We start from the raw sequence: 14,214 nt of genomic DNA on the forward strand, positions 1-14,214 counted from the left end.
CAAAGCACAAAGTCCAACACAGGTGTAAATGGCAGTGACATAGCTCACCAAGGCGAAAGGTGCCGCACCCTGTTCCCCTGGAGCAACATAGGCCAGCCTATCTGAGAGTTTTCTGATTCTTTGAGACCTCCTTAACCGTCATCTACTTTGGGTTCAGGCACTCCTTGGGATACTACTGGTCTGCAGGCATCCCCCAGTCTGTCACTCATGCCCTCCTGCGACTTGGACCCCTCTGCCACATGGCTGAGCCCCACTTTATCCCTTTCATGGCCCGCTGAAACCCAGTCTGCCCACAGTTTCACCTGACTCCACATGAGAAGGGTTGAGAGTCTCTTCCTCAATCAGTGGAGAGTTAGCAAAAGGCAGCATATACCACACATCTATTTTGTCATTGTCCGAGCCCGTATCCCCATCAGGGGCAGGGAGTGGTCTAATCTCTCCTGCTGTCGGTCCATTGCAGAGTCCTCTTACTAGATGTAGGCTTCAGGTCGGGCTCTGGTTCATCCCGCACCTCTTGTCCCAGAGGAAGAAGGTGGTTCCGATGGAGAAGCTTGACAGTCCCATTTCCATCCTCCAGTTTCACCCAGAAAACTAGTAGGTTTGATATCTGGCTCTCCACTACATAGGGTGTAACCACCCAGCAGTCAGCCAACTTATGCTTTCCAGGTAGCCCCAAATTCCTTACGAGGACTCCATCTCCTAACAGGAGCTGGGAGGATCTAACCTTTTGACCATACCCCCTCTTATTTCCTTGATTCTGTTTGGCAGCTGTAACCTCAGCTAATTCTTAAGCCTTTTTCAGTTCCCTTCTCATATCAGACACATACCTCAGATATGTCTTCAGTGGTTGGTCTTCCTCGTCAGTCCCAAAACAAAGGTCAATGAGCAACCTCGCCTTGTGCCCAAACATCAGATAATATGGCAAGTACTTGGTAGCTTCATTTCGTGTATAGTTGTAGCAGTGGACCAGATGTCCAATATGCTCACTCCACTTGTTCTTCTTGCTGATTTTCAAGGTTTTGAGCATGCTTAACAAGGTCCGATTATTCTCCCTGGCTGGGGACCACGCTGTGGATGATAAGATGTAGTCCTCGACTTCTCAACTCCAAGCATGCTCAGTAACTCATGTATGAGCCTACTCTCAAAATTCTGTCCCTGATCACTATGGAGAGGCCATAATAAATACAATATTTCTCCCATAATCCTTTGGCATCGTGGAGGCTCTCTGATCCTTGGTAGGGAAAGCTTGCACAAATCTGGTGTAGTGATCCATGATGACTAAGACATTTGCCATGTTACTGGCATCTGGCTCTATTAACAGGAAATCCATACACACCAGGTCAAGGAGCCCAGCACTCTGCAAGTGGGACAACGGAGCAGCCCTCGTAGGCAGCATCTTCCTCTGTATGCATCAAATGAACGACTTGCAGTACTCTTCCTTTTCTTCTTCCTGGCCACTACTATTGGATGGATATGATAATCTGGTGATCAGTCCAGATCATAAAGGACTCTTTATTTTCCATCATCCAATGTCTCCATTCCTCCAAAGACCATTTTGATGGCAAATAGCTCCCTGTCTCCTACTCATTACATGAGAAGACTCATCCTAGTCCTCTTATCTGGTCCTCCCTAGGAGAGGTTGGCCCTAGCACCCACATCAGATGCATCTAGCTCTAATGCTAAAGATCTGGAGGAGTTCAGATGATAGAGAATGGGAGGGGTGGTAAAGCATCTCTTTAGCTCCTCAAAAGCGTGGACTGCAGCAGCAGATTCCAGTGTCTGTGAGGTAGGGGACTAGGTAAGGAAAGTGACAGGGGTAGCAAGTTGGCTGTAGTTCCTGAAGAAATGACAGAAGTTGTAGAAACCCAAGAAGCCCAGTAGCAGTTTGAGGGAGTGCTGTCGGAGCCTTTCAACAGCAGTCTGCACTTTCTCTGGGTCCATAATTATACACTGGGGTGAAAGGACATAACCAGGAAGGAAATGACTGAGTTTGGAGCTGGCATTTTTACAACTTGCTGTAGAATTGGTTTTTGAAGAGATGCTGAAGGTCTGAATGGATGAGATAGATGCTCTCTTGGGGTTCTTGGAGAAGAAGAGGATGGCATTGAGGAAGATGACAAAAACACACCTATGTAGCAAGTCTCAGAGGACCTCATTAATGAAGGCTTATAAAATAACTGGACTACTAGAAAGTCCAAAGAGCATCACCAAGTATTCGCAGTAGCCAGAGGGTGTTCTGAACTCTGTCTTCCACTTGTCCTCCTAATGGATGCAGATCAAATTGTATCTGTTCTGTCCCTCCAGCTTGGTGAAAATCTGGACCCTGGAGGGTGTTTTGAATGCACTATCCATCAAGGGGACAACGCAATATTTCTTAATGGTGATTTTATTAAGTCCACGGTAGTTGATGAAGAGATGGAAACCCCCATCTGTCTTTTCAACAAAGAAGAATCATGCACTAGCTAGGGACTAGGATGGTTGAATGAACCCATGCTAGAGTGCTTTAGCGATGTAGTCATTCACGGCTTGGGTCTCAGGAGGGGAGAGGGAGAATAGATGACCTTTGGGAGAGGAGTTGCCCTTGAGGAGGTCGACTGTGTAGTTTTTTGGTCTGTGAGGTGGCAGGGTGCTGGCTTGGTGTGATAGCAATTTTGAGATATTCCTGTGGGAGTCTGATGAGATTAGAGTTTGCTCCATCTCAATGGATTTATGGGATGAGGTCAACTGAGGTTGCAGGGAAGTGGTCTGACAGGTGGGTCACAACTCAGCAGTGAACCGGATGATCAACTAAAGTGAGGGTCCTGAATGCAGAGCCGGGCGCAGCTCAAGATGAAAGGAGTGTTGGGCAAGTCGGTAAGGAGGAACTGGTTGGACTCAGTGCTTCCCAACACACAGGTGCACAGGTTGTGTGTGTGCTCCGACATCCCAGATCCCAAGAGATGTCTGTCAATGGCCATAATGCGAGAGAGGTTTGGTAGGAAATCCAAGCTACACAGAGTCTGGTCCAGAAAGCTGCCTGCTGCACCAGAGCTGTGTGTGTGTGTGTGTGTGTGTGTGTGTGTGTGTGTGTGTGTGTGTGTGTGTGTGTGTGTGTGTGTGTGTGTGTGTGTGTGTGTGTGTGTGTGTGTGTGTGTGTGTGTGTGTGTGTGTGTGTGTGTGTGAGAGAGGCTCTGGTGCTAGAATGAAGGACTTGGGGAAGCTTGCCAGACAGAAGGCCCCTGGTCTCTATCTGGCGGTGACATCTCCCAGGCATCTGATGCATTGGCGATTGGCTGCTCCACAGTAAGCACACAAGTTGTATCTTTACCAAAGCTCATGCTCTCCCCAACTGCATGGGCTCTGCAGGCATTGCTGAGGAGGATCCTGCAGCCTGAAATGGAAGTGGGGCTCTGACTGGTGATCTGGAGGGTTGGTCCGTAAAACACTTGTTGATACAGAGGGCCAGAGTGAAGAGGCTTTTGAGGTTGGTGGGCATCCCCCATGTTGATAGCTTGTCTTTCAAGCTCGCTTAGAGGCTGTAATGGTAAAAAAACAATCAAAACCCAAAATGTGAATTCCTCATATTTATTGCAAATGGTGGTTTCATTCCTCCAGTCAGCGGCAGCCCAGCTTAGAGATTGACAAAGGCCATCTTTGCTCAGTCCATAGTATACAGAGATGGCTGGAGCTCGACGTGCAAGATGCTCTAGGACAGGAAGTTGGAGCATGTCAAAGCATTCGGTCAATGGAATTCGGGGCTCAAAAGAGATTGACTATCACGTGGTTGTTGTATTGAGATAGAGAGTGGCAAACAGATTGTGTGGTCTCATCACAGACAACTTCTTTTCAACAAGCATTCTTTGCTGATTCATTCAATGATTCACTCATCCTGTCAGGAAATACAGAGGAGGCTTGACCCAAAAGCAGAGCAATGGGGACCATTCAGTGATGAGCAATAACTTTAATAATAGACTGCAAAAATAACTAGCCACAAGGGGCCGCAAAATAAGTGAAAACAGATATTAAGCACCACAGTAGCCAAAGACTAGGAGCAACTTGTTGAGGTGGGCTGAGTAATTAAGTGAATAAGTGCTGTGGGTGAGAGTTTGATGTAAATAGGCTGTAGATGATGAGATGGAAATTGGTGGCAGGTGATTCCTGTTGGCTGGGTGGAGACTGCGAGGTACCTGTCTGTGCAGGCCTGACAGAAAGAGCTCAAAGGAGAAATGGCAGATGGGTTCCAGATGACAGGAAGGCAACAATAACCCAAATAACCATAGTTTATAACAGTGGTGTGCAGATGAACATCTCCGAATACACAACATGTCAAACCTTGAAGTGGGTGGGCTGCGGCAGCAGACGACCACACCGGATTCCATCCTATATAACCATATAACAATCACAGCATGGAAACAGGCCATCTTGGCCCTCCTAGTCCGTGCCGAACCCTTAATCTCACCTAGTCCCACCTACACGCACTCAGCCCATAACCCTCCACTCCTTTCCTGTCCATATACCTATCCAATTTTACCTTAAATGACACAACTGAACTGGCCTCTACTACTTCTACAGGAAGCTCATTCCACACAGCCATCACTCTTTGAGTAAAGAAATACCCCCTCGTGTTTCCCTTAAACTTCTGCCCCCTCTCAAATCATGTCCTCTAGTTTGAATCTCCCCTACTCTCAATGGAAACAGCCTGTTCACGTCAACTCTATCTATCCCTCTCAAAATTTTAAATACCTCAATCAAGTCCCCCCTCAACCTTCTACGCTCCAATGAATAGAGACCTAAATTGTTCAACCTTTCTCTGTAACTTAATTGCTGAAACCCAGGTAACATCCTAGTAAATCGTCTCTGCACTCTCTCTAATTTATTGATATCTTTCCTATAATTCGGTGACCAGAACTGCACACAATATTCCAAATTTGGCCTTACCAATGCCTTGTACAACTTTAGCATTACATCCCAACTTCTGTACTCAATGCTTTGATTTATAAAGGCCAGCGTTCCAAAAGCCCTCTTCACCACCCTATCTACATGAGACTCCACTTTCAGGGAACTATGCACAGTTATTCCTAGATCTCTCTGTTCCTCTGCATTCCTCAATGCCCTACCATTTACTCTGTATGTTCTATTTGGATTATTCCTGCCAAAATGTAGAACCTCACACTTCTCAGCATTAAACTCCATCTGCCAACGTTCAGCCCATTCTTCTAACTGGCATAAATCTCCCTGCAAGCTTTGAAAATCCACCTCATTATCCACAACACCTCCTACCTTAGTATCATCGGCATACTTACTAATCCAATTTACCACCCCATCATCCAGATCATTTATGTATATTACAAACAACATTGGGCCCAAAACAGATCCCTGAGGCACCCCGCTAGTCACCGGCCTCCATCCCGATAAACAATTATCCACCCCTACTCCCTGGCATCTCCCATCTAGCCACTGTTGAATAAATTTTATTACTCCAGCATTAATACCTAACGACTGAACCTTCTTAACTAACCTTCCATGTGGAACTTTGTCAAAGGCTTTGCTGAAGTCCATATAGACTACATCCATTGCCTTACCCTCGTCAACATTCCTCGTAACTTCTTCAAAAAATTCAATAAGGTTTGTCAAACATGACCTTCCACGCACAAATCCATGCTGGCTACTTCTAATCAGATCCCGTCTATCCAGATAATTATAAATACTATCTCTAAGAATACTTTCCATTAATTTACCCACCACTGATGTCAAACTGACAGGTCTATAATTGCTAGGCTTCCTTCTAGAACCCTTTTTAAACAATGGAACCACATGAGCAATACGCCAATCCTCCGGCACAATCCCCGTTTCTAATGACATATTAAAGATCTCCGTCAGAGCTCCTGCTATTTCTACACAAACTTCCCTGAAGGTCCTGGGGAATATCCTGTCAGGACCCGGAGATTTATCCACTTTTAAATTTCTTAAAAGCACCAGTACCTCCACCTCTTTAATTGTCATAGGTTCCATAACTTCCTTACTTGTTTCCCACACCTTAGACAATTCAATATCCTTCTCCTTAGTGAATACCGAAGAGAAGAAATCATTCAAAATCTCTCCCATCTCCTTCGGTTCCACACATAGCTGACCACTCTGATTCTCTAAGGGGCCAATTTTATCCCTCACTATCCTCTTGCTTTTAATATAATTGTAGAAACCTTTCGGATTTACTTTCACCTTATTTGCCAAACCAACCTCGTATCTTCTTTTAGCTTTTCTAATCTCTTTCTTAAGATTCCTTTTACATTCTTTATATTCCTCGAGCAACTCCTTTACTCCATGCTGCCTATATCTATTGTAGACATCCCTCTTTTTCTGAACCAAATTTCTAATATCCCTTGAAAACCATGGTGCTCTCAAACCTTTAACCTTTCCTTTCACCCTAACAGGAACATAAAGATTCTGTACCCTCATAATTCCCACTTAAATGACCTCCATTTCTCTATTACATCCTTCCCATAAAACAACTTGACCCAATCCACTCTCTCTAAATCCCTTCGCATCCCCTCAAAGTTAGCCTTTCTCCAATCAAAAATCTCAACTCTAGGTCCAGTCCTGTCCTTCTCCATAATTATATTGAAGCTAATGCTATTGTGATCACTGGACCCGAAGTACTCCCCAACACATACATTTGTCAGCTGACCTATCGCATTCCCTAACAGGAGATCCAACACTGCCCCATCTCTAGTCGGTACTTCTATGTGTTGTTGCAAAAAACTATCCTGCACACATTTCACAAACTCTAAACCATCCAGCCCTTTTACAGAATGAGCTTCCCAGTCTACGTGTGGAAAATTAAAATCTCCCACAATCACCACCTTGTGTTTACTACAAATATCTGCTATCTCCTTACACATTTGCTCTTCCAACTCACGCGCCCCATTAGGTGGCCTATAATACACTCCTATCAGTGTTACTGCACCTTTCCCATTCTTCAATTCCACCCAAATGGCCTCCCTAGAGGAGCTCTCTAATCTATCCTTCCAAAGCACCGCCATAAGATTTTCTCGGACAAGCAATGCAACACCTCCTCCTCTGGCCCCTCCTACTCTATCACACCTGAAGCAACTAAATCCAGGAATATTTAGTTGCCAATCACACCCTTCCTGCAACCATGTTTCACTAATAGCTACAACATCATAATTCCAGGTATCAATCCACGCTTTAAGCTCATCCACCTTTCTTACAATGCTCCTAGCTCCTAGCATTAAAATCCTGTACCTAATAACATGGCAATTGAGTGTGCTGTGTGACACTCAAAGGAATATACCAAATTTTCTTCAAATTGGGACTGTTAAATCATCAAACTCCGTTAATTAATCAATCAGCTCTATTCGTCCTGCATGTATTGCTTCATAAGTGCTATTATGGAGATGATGTAACAGCAAGATTATATACAGTATCTATTTATTCTGATGGACTTGCTCTTCAGTATTATGTGAAAAACATTATACAGTTTAATAGGTAATTTCATTTGCAATTCTAATACTTTTACCTGGGTAGCGCTGAGGAGGGGGTTATAGTATGGAGTATTTCTGGGTGAGCCCAGATTTTGATCCGCAATGTACAATCCTATTTCTGAATAATGTTCAAGCTGAACTTCCTCCTGAATGTGGGGGTGTCAAGCTGATAATTAGTAAGAGAGTTTGCATGAACAATTCAATTTGGGCTTCCATTGTCTATTAATTTGTTTACTTGCTGTACACAAAACGTAAATTGGTGACAAATTAGCCTAACATGCTGTTAGTTTTATTGCTATTAAAGAATTCTTTATTGTTAAAGAATCACTAAGACTCCTTCACTGTTAGCTTATAAAGTAGATATAGCTTACTTTGCATTGAAGTTCTTGCAAAAGATTTTTATTTGTCAAAAGGATTTTCTTGTGTCCTGGATGCATTCTGTGACTATTATTGGACATTCTGCATATTTAAGTATGATCCGTACAAAAGAAAATCACAGTGATACAACATTGATAAGGAAGTACGAGGAAATCTGCAGATGCTGGACATTCAAGCAACACACACAAGATGCTGGTAGAACACAGCATGCATCTTGTGTGTGTTGCTTCCTATGTGTGTCCCATTTTCTCAATCTACACCCAATGTATACCTGAAATGCACCCAACTACTAACAAATTAATGTCAGTAAGACAAAAGAGCTGATTGTGGACTTTAGGAAGGGTAAGTTGAAGGAACACATACCAATCCTCATGGAGGGATCAGTGGAGAGAGTGAGCAGCTTCAAGATCTCTGAGGATCTAATCTGGTCCCAAATTATTGATGTAGTCATAAAGAAGGCAAGACAGCAGCTAAACTTATGTTGCCTGGATTGGGGAGCATGTCTTATGAGAATAGGTTGTGTGAGCTCAGCCTTTTCTCCTTGGAGTGACAGAGGATGAGAGGGACCTGATAGAGGTGTACAAGATAATGAGGGGCATTGATCGTGTGGATAGTCAGAGGCTTTCCCCGGGGCTAAAATGGCTAGCACCAGAGGGCATAGTTTTAAGGTGCTTGAAAGTAGGTACAGAGGAGATGTCAGGGGTAAGTTTTTTACACAGTGGGTGGTGAGTGTGTGAAATGGGCTGCCGGCAGCAGCGGTGGAGGCGGAAACAATAGAGTCCTGGATGGCTACATGGAGCTTAGAAAAATAGAGGGCTATGGGTAAAGCCTAGGTAATTCGAAGGTAAGGACATGTTCAGCACAGCTTTGTGGGCCGAAGGGCCTGTATTGTGCTGTAGGTTTTCTGTTTCTACATTTCTATACTTTATTAGGAGTTTGAAGTGATTTGGCATGTCAACAAATACGTTCAAAAACTTGTATCGTTGTACTGTGAAGAACATTCTGACAGGCTGCATCACTGTCTGGTTTGGAGGGGCTACTGCATAGGACCGAAAGAAGCTGCAGAAGGCCGTAAATCTAGTCAGCTCCATCTTGAGCACTAGCCTATAAAGTACCCAGGACATCTTCAAGGAGTGGTGTCTCAGAAAGGCAGCATCCGTTATTAAGGACCTCCAGCACCCGAGGAATGCCCTTTTCTCACTGTTACCATCAGGGAGGAGGTACAGAAGCCTGAAGGCACACACTCAACGATTCAAACAGCTTCTTTTCCTCTGCCATCTGATTCCTAAATGGACTTTGAAGCTTTGGGCTCTACCTCACTTTTTTTAATATACAGTATTTCTGTTTTTGCACATTTTAATAATCTATTCAATATGCATAATTGATTTACTTTTTATTTATTATTATGTTTTATCTAATTAATTATTTTTTTTCTGTCTCTGCAAGATTATGTATTGCATTGAACTACTGCTGCTAAGTTAGAACCATAGAACACCACAGCACATAAAACAGGTCATTCGGCCCTTCTAGTCTGTGCTGAAACTTTATTCCACTAGTCCCATTGACCTGCACCCAGTCCATAACCCTCCAGATCTCTCCCATCTATGTATCTATCCAATTTATTCTTAAAATTTAAGAGTGAGCCCGCATTTATCATGTCAGATAGCAGCTCAATCCACACTCCTGCCATTCTCTGAGTATAGAAGTTCCCTCTAATGTTCCCCCTAAACCTTTCCCTTTCACCTTAAAGCCATGTCCTCTTGTATTTATCTCTCCTAATCTAAGTGGAAAGAGCCTACTTGCATCTACTCTGTCTATACTCCTCATAATTTTGTAAATCTCTATCAAATCTGTCTTCATTCATCTATGCTCCAAGGAATAAAGTCCTAACCTGTTCAATCTTTCCCTGTAACTCAATTCCTGAAGACTCAGCAACATCCTAGTAAAGTTAACAAATTTCACTTCACTTGCCGGTGATTATATTGGAGAATAAAGTTGCATCATTTGCTGTGTGGCCAGAACTATATGGCCAGCCTTGTGTTTGCTATTTGCTATGTATCCAATCTTTTGGCCAGAATGTAATCTCTGTATTGCCTCTGTACTATTGAACGCATCAATGCCTTAAGAATGTAGCTAACAGTGAAAAACCAGCCTTATATTTATTACGTATTCAACTTATTAGCCAGAATGTAATCTCGTATTGTCTCTGTACTATTGAATGCATCAGTGCCTTAAGAATGTAGCTAACAGTGAAAGTAAGCCTGTAGAGATAACGGTGGTAGACGGGATCGTGGAGTGGTGTGATGGTATGAAAACCAGTCAAAGCCGGGAAGGGGGACACGTGTTCCAAGGAGTAGTCTAGAACAAGTATGGGCTACTGAACAAAATATTGGTGGCGAATCGAGAAGCTCATGTGCTGGTGATAAGCGTTACAAGCAGATAGCGGATGCTAATGAAACTAAGATAAGAAATCACTATAAAGAATTCTGTGAACTAGGCTCGGCGGGCAATTAGTGACATGCTCATTAATTGTCTCAGCTTTTGTTTGCAAATAAAGGCTTAAACTTCTCGAATAATCTTCTGCGTCTCCTGGTTATTTCAAGAAACCATGACAATAATAAACCTGATTCTGATTTTAAACTCTGGATATACAGCTGTGGTTCACATATTTAGACATTAGAAAGAGTGTGTAATGCATGTGTGCATATATGTTAAACTTGATTAGGTGACCCTGGTTTTTACTTACCTGTGATCTCTAACAAATTTATGCTCTGTGATATGATTTTTGTGTAACATCTATGAGGAGTTTGCTCCAATGTAAGATTTTGCTGATGCTAATGAAGGAAAAATTCTTTTGACATATAAGAGCTGAATAGATACCTAATAATCCAAAATAGTTGAATGAAATAGAACAGAATTAAAATATCTATAAAAAACATAATTATGATTATTATTAAATCTGAAAGAAACAGGGATCCTGAATAAATTATTATACAAAATTCTATGATCTGCTATTTGGCCTGCTCTGCAGACTACATAAGAATGGATTTTGTAAAATTAGTTTCAAAATGCACACCATTTGTTCAATATTTTTATTGCAATATCTTTACTTAACCACGTGGAGGCATGATCACTTTCTTGATTCAGCTTTATGTGGCAGTTTAAGGGATTAAGTGCAAAGTTTAGTTGGTTTAATGGTGTCCCTCTGAAAAGTGCTATACCACATCACATTTCATAAATTTTGTTTTCTTCAATGCATGCACTGAAATTTGGTGAGCAACAGACTAGTTGTCTTTTAATCACTTGTTCCCTGGGATGCATTTTTTTCCCAAAACATATATAGTTACAGAGTTCCATTGAAGTGAGAAGCAATTAAGAGAAGATAATTGATTCTACCAACACCAATGAATAGAATCAGGTTTTATCACAAATTTTGTTCTAAACTTTATTTCCCCATTAAAGCTTTGGTATCCGGCTTTGCCTTCTGATCCATCTTTAAGCAAACATCACTGAATTAAATACATGTTAATAAACTTAGCTTGTAAGATGTCATTAACAGTGTGAGACCATTTTAATTCCTCTCTATATCCATTCCTATCTGTAAAGGCCGAGTGTTGCTGTGAAAATAGATGGTTATTTCAATCAATTGCCATTATTCAAACTGTAAGAGCTATCACTATAGAAGACATTGTGCTTTCATACACTAGGTACAGTTTCATTTTCTGGATGCGGTTTGATATCTGTCCATTCAAGTTGGTTGAAAATTCCTGTCTGTATATTCCTGCGATATAAATCCATTTATGTTTTTTTAATGTATTTGTTTTTCAAGCTATTGTGCCACAATATAAAATGTTTCTTTCTTGATTGGAAGAGTCTGTGGCTAAAATGAAAGCATAGACTTGTTACAGGAATGAAGGAGGCCATTTGGCCCATCATGTCCATGCTTTATCTCTACCTGAGCAACTCACTATTTCCATCCGTTAGTTCTTTTTATGTATTCCTGTAAGTTCCTACTTGAAGGCTGAAGTAGAATCTATTTTAACTTATGCTGAATAATAAATATTTTTTTTCCTATCTCTATTAACTTTCTTTGTAACTTCCACCAACAGGATCCTAGCCATCAAACACACCTTTACCTTCCACCCCAGCCACCACTGGCTGCAAGCAGACAAATTCCACATCTGCCCATTCACCTCCTCCCTCACCAGGCAATCCTTCCAGTCAGCAACACTTCACCTGCAAGTCGGTTGGGATCATCTACTGTACCTGGTCCTCCCAGTGCACCTCCTCTACATCGGTGAGACCCGCTGTAAACTGAGGCACCGCTTTGTCAAGCACCTTTGCTCTATCAACAACAAGCAGGATTTCGCTGTGGCCAACCATTTTAATTCCACTTCCCATTTGTATTCCAACATGTCAGACCATGCCCTCCTCTGCTGACACGATGACACCACTCTCAGGTTGAAGGAGCGACACCTCATGTTCTAGAGCAAACACGAGGACAGCATGAACATCAATTTCTCTAACTTCTGGTCATCTCTCCCCCCCCCCCCCCCCCGCCCCACGACTTCTCCCTTTTCCATTCCTCATTCTGACTCCCCGCCATCATCTCTTCTCCTCACCTAACTATCATCTCTTTCTGGTGCCCCTCTTATGTCTACTATATGTTTGCCCACCCATCCAGTTATATCCTTCTGCATTTTATCATATTTATTTTTGCAGTTTGTATTACCGCTTTTGAGACAAAAGCAAATTCAGAAATCGTGGCCTGTCATACATAGGTCATTTATTATGCAAGCAATGACCACAACACCAATTCCTAAGGAATGCCACCTTCTTTCATTCAACTATTCACCACAATGCTCTGCATCTTTTACTTTGGCACCCAAATTCATGTCCCTGCTGTCACCATGTCTTTCACGCCTCAGCTTTGCTAACAAGTCTTTAATATGGCATCTTACCTTATGGCCTTCTGAAAATTGCTGTGCACCACAATGATTGCACTATTCTCATCAATTCTATCTATCACCTCCTGAAACATTCTGTCAGGTTTCCCTTAAACACTTCCATGATGGTTTGTTTCTGTTGATTCATTTTCAGCCAGGTTATTATTAATTCTATCCCACATTTTTGTCAAAACTAATTTTAAATTGTGCATGGCGAGGTGCTACTTAAGTACTCAAGTAACCAAGCTGACATTGAGAATCAATGCACAGATCACAATCAGTGCTGCAATTTGCCTTTCACTTAATGTATCTTGTATCAATCAAAGTGTAAATGGTCAATGGAAAATAAGTTTGCTATGGTATAGTTTTTAGTAGATAAATTACAGTGGTGTGGAACTGCATTGACGTTTTTGCCTCTGACTATGCCTCTTTCCATGCTCTTCTCAGAAAAATGGGCTACAGAGAGGTCAGTGACTTCAGTGCTCAAATAGCCAAGGCTTTATTGATCCTTTAGGAAAACATCTGATATCTTCAAAAAGGGATTGTTTTCATCGTTTTTTTCACTAACAGATTGGATTACTTAAATCTACACACAAAGATTGCAGATTTCAATTATTCCTAATAATGCAGAAAAAACCATGAGGTGGTGGCGGAAAATATGATGTTATTAGGACTTGGGGCATCAGAGTTCAAAGTTCAGTTCCGGCGCCGTCTCTAAGGAGTTTGCACATTCTCTCCGTGACCAAGTGTGTTTCCTCCGGGTCCTCCGGTTTCCTCCCATAGTTCAAAGATGGTACCGGTCAGTAGGTCAACTGACGATTGTAAATTGTCTTGTGATTAGGTTAGAGTTAAAAAGGTGGGTTGCTGGGCAGCTCATTGGCCCAGAAGGGCCCACTCCGTGCTGTATCTCTAAAGAAATAAAATAAAATGCTGGAGTTCCTGAATGGATCTCATCACAGATTTAATTCAGCTATGGAGACAAGAGATTGCTGCTTCTCTTGTTATCAACAAATAAGCCAATAGAGGGGGCCCTAGTGAAAATTAAACTAAGCTGGATAATGTCCGAATCTGCATTAGCTAGATTTGTGCTAAAAATCTATTGACAAAATAAATACAATGGAGTCTCCTGCAAGAAAATACTCAGTCATTCACTTAACTTCAGCCAAAATACTCAACAACTTAATACCATCTACAAGTTTAAAGGTTCATTCTCAGTACAAGGCAGTATTCAGACAGGACAGACAGAGGGCTCATCTACTGAGGCTATTTAGAAGGAACAGAAGAATCTGAAAGGGACAACTATATTAATGGGATTATATTATAGACCTCCCAACACTCAGTGGGATTTAGAGGAGCATAAGTGAAGAGTGACAGCAGATGGCTGCAAGAAAAATAAGTTGGTGATAGTA

The 14,214-nt window shown here is 42.1% G+C and overlaps 1 protein-coding gene across 2 annotated transcripts in view; it reads left to right on the top strand.

Annotated features, from left to right (window-relative positions):
• Positions 1 to 14,214, top strand: part of LOC132395589 (insulin-like growth factor-binding protein 4) — a 118,973-nt gene that overhangs the window by 91,075 nt on the left and 13,684 nt on the right. Inside the window, exon 3 of one of the 2 annotated variants that reach the window (XM_059972416.1) lies at positions 11,969 to 12,156. The exons of the other annotated variant lie outside the window; for it this stretch is intronic. Within the exon in view, the coding sequence (XP_059828399.1) occupies positions 11,969 to 12,156 (188 nt within the window). The remainder of the gene's footprint in view (positions 1 to 11,968; positions 12,157 to 14,214) is intronic. 2 annotated transcript variants of the gene reach the window in all.

The sequence above is a fragment of the Hypanus sabinus genome, chromosome 6, assembly GCF_030144855.1.
Source record: "Hypanus sabinus isolate sHypSab1 chromosome 6, sHypSab1.hap1, whole genome shotgun sequence".
In the NCBI taxonomy this organism is placed as follows: domain Eukaryota; kingdom Metazoa; phylum Chordata; class Chondrichthyes; order Myliobatiformes; family Dasyatidae; genus Hypanus; species Hypanus sabinus.